Source organism: Lemur catta, chromosome 14 (assembly GCF_020740605.2).
Source record: "Lemur catta isolate mLemCat1 chromosome 14, mLemCat1.pri, whole genome shotgun sequence".
NCBI lineage: Eukaryota > Metazoa > Chordata > Mammalia > Primates > Lemuridae > Lemur > Lemur catta.
The window spans coordinates 50,187,487-50,195,827 of record NC_059141.1 but is presented as its reverse complement, the minus strand read 5'-3'; the positions used below and the strand labels follow the sequence as shown (position 1 = coordinate 50,195,827).

At 54.4% G+C, this 8,341-nt stretch overlaps 1 protein-coding gene across 1 annotated transcript; it reads left to right on the top strand.

The window, feature by feature from the left end:
• Nucleotides 1-5,470: 5,470 nt before the first annotated feature.
• DDIT4 (DNA damage inducible transcript 4) lies at nucleotides 5,471-7,595 on the top strand. Its single transcript, XM_045569199.1, has 3 exons — nucleotides 5,471-5,614; nucleotides 5,718-5,973; nucleotides 6,257-7,595. The coding sequence occupies exons 2-3, from the start codon at nucleotides 5,778-5,780 to the stop codon at nucleotides 6,748-6,750; spliced, it is 690 nt and encodes a 229-aa protein (XP_045425155.1). The 5' UTR covers nucleotides 5,471-5,614; nucleotides 5,718-5,777; the 3' UTR covers nucleotides 6,751-7,595.
• The last annotated feature ends 746 nt before the right edge of the window (nucleotides 7,596-8,341 follow it).

The window sequence follows — 8,341 nt, the reverse complement described above, 5'->3', positions numbered from 1 at the left end:
TTATTTGCAATAAAAATACTGGACTTTAAAGACACGTTATGTTTCCTGAGGGCTGCTTCTGGGCCACAGCCCAGAACCCTACTCATCCTTAATAGCCAAAAAGCCCGGAACTCAGGTCTGTTGCCTGCTGTTCCCTCACTCCACAGGACTGGGCTAGCTCTGGAAATCGGGAGCCATTTAGCCTAGGCTTCAGGTACTAACTAGAGAGGGGAGATTGCCTGGCCCTCCCCCCCACCTTAATTGTTTTCTTTCCTCATAAGGGCTCGGAACCCAGGAGGGAGAGGGATCTTAGCTGGTAGAAAGCTGGAGCAGATGGGATTCCTTCGTGAGAGCCAATGGAGTGGGTTAGGGAGAAAAGAAACAGTGTCCTGGTGTGAGAGGGACAAAGTTCCAAGCCTGGCTGGCTCCCTAGGACGTGGGAAGAGAGATGCACGGGGAGATGCATGGGCTGGGTGCAGTCTGGTAGGCTAGGCTGGCTGTGCCTTGGCCGCTGCTGGGGTAAACAAAGGCCTGTCAGAATCCTGAGGCCCCCTTCCCACTTCTCAAGACCCCTATCCTTTGGCATGGTGGTTTATCAAACCAGCCCTTTGTGGGGCTCTCACTGCCCTGCCCCGTCCCCAGAAGAAATGACTTCTTGTGAAACCTAGGACCATCATCACTGGGAGCCTTGTCTCTGCAGCCGGAAGCCCTCACCCGCCCCTCACCCACCCAGGCCCTATCTATCTTTCCAGGAGGTCAGCAGCCATCCCAACTAAAGGCAGCAGAATTGCCTGGAGAACTTTTGTGCAAAAACACCCCACCCAGACCTACCCAATCAGAATGGGGGCTGGGAAGATGAGAATCTCTATTTTTTACAAGCTCCTCAGATGATCCTAATTATTAACAAGACTTGAAAGCCACCGGTTGATGGAAAGATTACTGGACTCTCATTGGGTCTCAATGTCTTCATCTGTAGAATGGCACTATGTTTGTTCCTCAGGGGGCTCCGTAGATAACAGATTTTAAAAGATACTTTGAAAGGCTGCTCGATACATTGTATTTTTAGTATTTCCGTTTCAAAAAGCAGCTTCATTTGCAAGAAGGCTCCCTACTGAGTTTTTACTCTCACTTCAGTAGGACAATCCAAATCCTCCTTGAGGCCCTGGGCTTCAGTGTTTCACAACCCTCCCAGTAAACCAGGTGCGTTTATAATCTTGCTATTTTGACCAAGCTGTTTGTTGTTTTTCAAGTAAAAAAGCCACAGAAGTCCTGGGAACGCTTTTGCTGGCTTCTTCTCCACCTCCTGTCACTCCACCCTCTCCCTGCCGCCCTGACCCACGCTGCCCCTGTCACTTCCACTACCCACAACGAGAAGTTTCCAAAGGGCTGCGGAGGCGCCCCAAGCAGAGCAGTGTAAGCAAGCTGACTGGCCTTCAGGGGTTCCCATCCTGAATTCTGGGGTTCTCAGAATCACACCCCCACCCCAAGATCTGGTTTAACTTCCCAAACCCGACTGGGGCGGCTTGCCAGACCAAGGCCCTGGGAACCGGTGCACAGGACAGGAACCGCCTGAACAGGGAGGGGCAGGTGGCCGGGAGTGAGTGCTCATTGACTTTAAATTGCAGGCTTCCGCGGGTCCCACGGGAATAGAGCACAGCTCAGGAAGGGGCAGGCTTTCTATATGGTCTGGTCGCTGGCCACAGAGACTGGGACGTGGGGCCTGCTCACCAACCCCAGAAGCCTGGGTCACCTGAAATGTGACATTAGCCCACTCCTGCTCGGAGGTCAGCCAGTGTACCCACCAGGGTTGCCTGATGCAGATTCCATGTTGCACATTGTGTCTATATGATGAGTGCTCCCTGGAGAGCTCCTTCCCAGAAGACATATGGAAATGCGTAGACTCTAATGGAAATGGCACCCTCTGGAGCAGTGCAAAAGACAGCCCTACTCCCACCAAGGGAACATATATTTCAAAAGCATTTTGGAGGGAGTGACTGCTTGATGGGTACAGGGTTTCCTTTAGGTTATGAAGATGTTTTGGAACTAGATAGAGGTGGTGGTTGCAAAACATTGAGAATGTACTAAACTCCACTGAATTGTTCACTTTGAAATGGTTAATTTTATATATGAATTTCATCTTAATTAAAAAAAATGTTTAAGTACTGAAGGGAAAGCACTGACTGTTTTAAAAGCTTCCCTGTAATAAATTAGCCTTCTGCATTGTGTCACCTTTCTCCCCAGCTTCCTGGGATCACTGACTGAATTCCAGTCAAAAGAACTGGGTTGTCTCAAAAGCCCTGCTCCCAGACCCCAGCTGAGGAGGAGGAGGGGAAATGGTCAAATCTGTCCAAGGCTCTTGGCAGCATTTGTCAGAAAGAGGACAGAAATGCAGTGCCAAGGTCCTCTGAGGGGCCAACCCATAGGAAGAGCCAGATCCTGGGAGTCCAGATGTAGGTCTGTGCAATTCTGGGAAAAGCCATGTTCTTGCCTCACGTAGCTATCCATTTACTCATTCATTCATTTGTTCATCCAAGGAGCATTCACTGAGCCTCTGCTGTACAGCTGGCACAGTGCTGGCTGCTGGAAGTCAAGATGAGTAGAACACCATCCTCGAGCAGCTGTCTAGTGGGAAGACTATAAAGCAGAAATAATTATTAATAACAGAGATATGCACAGGGTGGAAGGATGCCCTGAGGAGGGCACCTAAGGGATGGAGGGATGGGGGCGCTAGGGAAGGCTTCATGGAGGAAGGGATGACAGAGTTGAGTCTCCAAGGCTGCTCGTGGGAGCATGTCCGGGCAAGCCCAACCTGCAGCCAGCCTTGGCCTGAGGGGAGTGGGAAAGGAAGGGGAAGACACCAAATATAGGGTTTATAGTATGGTTTTCTGAGGGCTGGAAGAGGCCTGGCTCAGAGCTGCCCCCTCCCTAGGAAGGCCCCATTGCAGGGATGAGGAGTAGTGTTTGGCGTAGGGAAGGGTGTGTTAAGCTGGTTACAAAGTCTTTCCAGCTCTAACCAGGTGGAAAGGATTCTATCCTCAAAGGATGGACCAATCCCCTTCATCCTGGCTCTCCAGAGGGGCTAGGGGGTTAAGAACCCCCTCTTCTAGGTCCAAGAATTGCCCTGGCAGACAGTGATATAGGCCTTGTTCCCCTCTATTGCAGTGATAGGGGGTGTCACAGGGGAAGCCACTGAAGCCCCCCAGGCCTCCATGCAGGAGGTTGTTTTCCGGGAACGCACTCCCTCCTACTCTAGGAAACACTTTCAGGGCTAGAACTGCTTTCCTTTTGACATCACTTTTTAAAAACAGGAGATAAAAACACTAATAGATTTCTTTTGCAAAGAAACAGAATTACCCAGTGCACACTAATGCAGCCCTTCCCATTTGGGAGACAGTGAATAAAAAAGATGCTTGGAACACTGCTGGGCACTGGTCTGTGATAGTGTTTGTTGAATGAATGAATGATTCCTAAAAGACTGACCTTTCTAAACTGGCTCTGGATTCTTTGCTTATGAATAACAACTTAAAAAAAAAACTATTTTTCTTAGGTCAATGTTCCACATTTTCATGAAAATATTTTCTTTTTTTCTGTCAAAAAAAGGGAAAAGAAGAAAAAGAAAAACAAAGGTGTTCTGATTAGAAGCGTCCTTGGTGAAAGCAAAAAACAAGAAAGAGAAAAAGAGAGAGAAAGGGAGGGAGGGAGGAAAGGAAAGAGAGAGAGAGAGAGAGATGGAAGGAAGGAAGGAGGGAAAGAAAGAGAGAGAGAAAGAAAACAAAGGGTGTTTTAGGTGTCACCAGCCCAGCCTGGTGGGAGGAATGAATGGTCTTCTGATGGATTAATTCCCAGATCTTCTGTCCAGGACAATGGGAAGACACATCCATACAGGTCACTCACAACTCTTTTCTTTCCACCTCAGTTCAGAGTGATTTCAAGAGGATGTCATCTACTTCAACCTTCCAAACTCTTCATCTGATGGCCTTGATCTGGCGTCATTAAGGCTCCAGCCAGTGTTCAGGCCTCCAAAGCCCCAGCGGCTATTCTGAGATCCCTTTTTTTCAATACATAAATTTGTCCCCAGAAGTGGTTCTCTCACCTGTAAAATGGGGGTGGGGTGCAGGGCCTGGATTTCAGGTCCTTTCCGGTTCTAAGTCTTGGTTGCCTCAGGGCCTCTGGGACAGCTTTTTTTTTTAAATTAGGGTGGGAGTGGGGAACTAGGGAGGGCAGTGGCTCGCCTTCTGCAAAGTGTCATTTGTCACGTGCAAGCCTGCCCTGAGGCAAGGCCCGCCAGTCTAATCTGGTGAGGTCTGTGATCACCCCCGGCCAAGCGGCCAAGCGTCTGATGTAAGTTTGTTTCCCTCTTCCATCAGGATCCCTGTGTCCCAGATTGATAAACCTTTAAAGAAATGAAGGCTGTGTCCATCCGAACCTCCTCCCACCCCCAGCAATCATATCAGCCTCAGAGCACTGCAGCCAGGCCAGATTTCCTGTGACCCCGCCTGTATGATGAAACAGGGGATCGCAATTGCACTCCTGGGCTTTTCCGGAGATCTCAGTCCTCGGTCCTGATGCAACTTTGTCTGGGTCTGTTACACAAAGCGCTGAGGCGAGAGGGGAGCTAGGACCCGGCGGACGCCCGGGCGGGGGAGGCTCGGCAGAGCTGCAGTCAGTCCGTAGGGCCGGCGGGTGGGTCAGTGTGTCGGTCTGATTTGGGTTCTTGTCCTCAGCCCCTGGACCGGGCACTATGAAACCGGGCCCATCAACACTCCCCTAACCACTTTCCCCAAGCTCTCGCCTTGGAAGTAGTCGGGAGGTGGGGGTGGATAGGGCTTGGGGGCCAGGCTGCTATGGGGGGCACGGATTCCCCCATCAGCCCATCCCCTGGGGCTGTGGAGTAACGGACAGGCGGGGTCTCGGGGAGGGGGGAGCACGGTGCCCGGAGCTGCCCAGTCTCTGGACCCCACCCCCATATCGCCACCCTTCGCAACGCAGGATAGTGTGGGGCTCGGGCGCGAGGGCTGGCCGAGCTAACGTCTGCTCCCCGCGCCGCCGTCCCACGGGCGTCCACCCATGTGCCCAGTGCTGCCTGTAGCTCTCGGGCTCCAAGACGCGGGGGGGCAACCGTTTTCTCTGCCTATCCCCTCAGCGCGGTCACGGGCTATCCCCTCCCCCAGCAACACGACCCTATAATAAACAAGTCTTTCCTTGATCCTCCCCTGCCGCGAGCGCCCTCGGGGACCTTGGCAGCTGCAGCCGCCGCGGATCCTTTCCAGAAAGGGGGCGTGGCCGCAGCTCGGGGTTCTGCTGGGAGCGTTCTGGGGCTCAATAGGGGCGGGGCCAGGCCGCTGTCACCGGGCAGGAGAGAACGTTGCGAACGTGCGCCCGGAACCCATTGGTCGAGGCGGGCCACACTCCCGGGTCTTGATTGGGTCGTGGCGCGGAGAGGGCGTGGCCTCACCACGCTAGTCCTTATAGGCTGCTGCGCGCTGGTGCTGGGGATCGCAGCAGGCTGAGGGGGAGGTGCGGGTGGGTAGGAGGGACAGGTCTGGGCAGCGCTCGGTGGTTGGCACCAGTTCGCACACCCATTGAAGCGGCAAGACGCACTTGTCCTAGCAGTTCTCGCTGACCGCGCTAGCTGGTGAGTGCCCTGGCTGTGTGTGCTGATCTGTGTGGGTCCTGGCGCTCGCAGTCGGGTCTAGCCCCCAGACTGACGTCTGGTCCGTGCCCCTCTTGTCTTACAGCGGCTTCTGCGCTCCCGCAGCCTGAGCTCATCAGCAAACGCCCTGGCGTCCGTCCTTACCATGCCGAGCCTTTGGGACCGCTTCTCGTCCTCCTCCTCTTCGTCGTCCTTGTCCCGAACTCCCACCCCTGATCGGCCGCCGCGCTCAGCCTGGGGGTCGACGGCCCGTGAGGAGGGGCTTGACCGCTGCGCGAGCCTGGAGAGCTCGGACTGCGAGTCCCTGGACAGCAGCAACAGTGGCTTCGGGCTGGAGGAAGGTGAGAGGTGGGCGGGTGCCGGACGCGACTCGAGGGGCCGGGAAGGTGTGGAAGCTCAGTGCCTGAAGGGGTCAAAGCCACCTTGGCTTCCTATCCCTTCAGGACCCAGAATTCGTGGGGGCGGGCGGGGGGGCTGTTGGAACGCAGGGTACGAATGGGGGGCGGAAACCGGGGCAGGGAGTGGGTAGGAGCGCTGGTTTCTTAGTGAAACAGGACCTCCCCCGCTTGTATGTCTCTTGTTGAAGCTGCTCTAATGCCCTTCCCTGTGTGCTCTCCCCTCCAGATTCGGCATACCTGGATGGGGTGTCGCTGCCCGACTTCGAGCTGCTCAGCGACCCCGAGGATGAGCGCCTGTGTGCCAACCTGATGCAGCTGCTGCAGGAGAGCCTGGCCCAGGCGCGGCTGGGCTCGCGGCGCCCCGCGCGCCTGCTGATGCCTGGCCAGCTGGTGAGCCAGGTGGGCAAGGAACTGCTGCGCCTGGCGTACAGCGAGCCGTGCGGCCTGCGGGGGGCGCTGCTGGACGTCTGTGTAGAGCAGGGCAAGAGCTGCCACAGCGTGGGCCAGCTGGCCCTCGACCACAGCCTGGTGCCCACCTTCCAGCTGACCCTCGTGCTGCGCCTGGACTCACGCCTCTGGCCCAAGATCCAGGGGCTGTTTAGCTCTGCCAACTCTCCCTTCCTCCCTGGCTTCAGCCAGTCCCTGACGCTGAGCACCGGCTTCCGAGTCATCAAGAAGAAGCTGTATAGCTCGGAGCAGCTGCTCATTGAGGAGTGTTGAACTTCAACCTGGGGGGCCGACACTGCCCCCCACGGCAGAAACAACTGAACTTTTGGGGTGCAGATTAGCAGGCAGGAGCTGAGGGACAGATGCCTGTCGTTAGCAAACTGACAACAGCCACCTGAGGGGAGGAAGGTGGAGGCGGGAGAACATAGTGTTTCCTAGGAAGCTCCCTGGGTTGTGTGCAGGTGGCTAGGAGTTGGGGGCACATGCCCTACAGTACTGTAGCATGAAACAAAGGCTTAGGAGCCAAGGAGGCTTCTGGCTGGATGTGTATGTAGCATGTATCTTACTCTTATTGTTACTGACAGTTACAAGACAACAGTGGTGTGACAGAGCCAGGAGAGCAGCTGGGCTGCTCTGGCCTCTGCTAGGGGTGTGTGCTCACGGTAGCAGCCGAGGGAGGGGGGAGGTCATGGAGGTGGTTTGTGTATCTCCTGGTCTGAGGGGACCAAGTATGTTTGTTGTTTGTTTTGTATCTTTTGTTTTTCTGATCAGAGCTTCACTACTGACCTGTTCTAGGCAGCTATCTTACAGACGCATGAATGTAAGAGTAGGAAGGCGTGGGTGTTGGGATCAGTTGGGATCTTTGACACTTGAAGAAAAAAAACCCACCTGGGAGCTGCGTTCAACCCATCCCCCCCCCATGTACTGTGGAGCTGAGCTGTGAGGGGAAGGGGCTGATGGGGGTGGGGCTGGAACCCTTCCCCCAGAGGAGTGCCATCTGGGTCTTCCATCTAGAACTGTTTACATGAAGATACTCACTGTTCATGAATACACTTGATGTTCAAGTATTAAGACCTATGCAATATTTTTTACTTTTCTAATAAACATGTTTGTTAAAATGGTTGAGTCTCTCATCAGTACCATGAAATGAAAAGTAGGGAGAGGGGTGCTGGTCAAAGGCAGGTTTCGTCAGACTGTGGGGTCCACCTGTGTGTTCCTCCGTCCCTTTCCGGGACTGCCTGCCAGCCTGGTAACAGAGGTGTGTGGACTGTGTGTCATCTGTGCCAAGGATCCTGGCTCCCTTGGCTCTGCTGGGTGAAGCTGCCAGGAGAACATGCTGGAAAGCACCCGAAGGTGAGGGGTGAGTCAGACCTCCCACTGAGCCAGAATCTCAGTGAGGAGTGCTCACCTGGCTGCCCAGGGTAGGAGGCCCAGGCACAAGGGCTTCCTAAGCCCAGGGTCCTTACACGCACTGAAGGGGCTGGAAGAGACCTTTTCTTTCTTTCTGTGAGAAAAGTCAACAGTTCTGTTTGTTCTGCAGTCATAAAAATTACAAATTTTATCTTGGATGTAAGAAGGCTAAGAGGAACCTAGGGCTCAGAGGGGCATGAGCTGCCACAGGAAGGAAGTGTGGATCGAGCAATGCGGGCACGTGCAGTGCACACGCACCTGCACAGGGAGGTGCGGGAAGGAGTGGTAAGGGCTTAGAGCAAGGAGATTGCAGGCCTGCTTTCACAGGTGCCCTGGGTAACCTGGACTCATTCTGCTCTCTGGGCCCCAAGTTCCTTATCAGAGAAATTGTCAAATTGGGGTTGGGCCAGATGAAGGCCAAGGCCCTTCCCACTTCTCCCTCCCTGTGACTGGG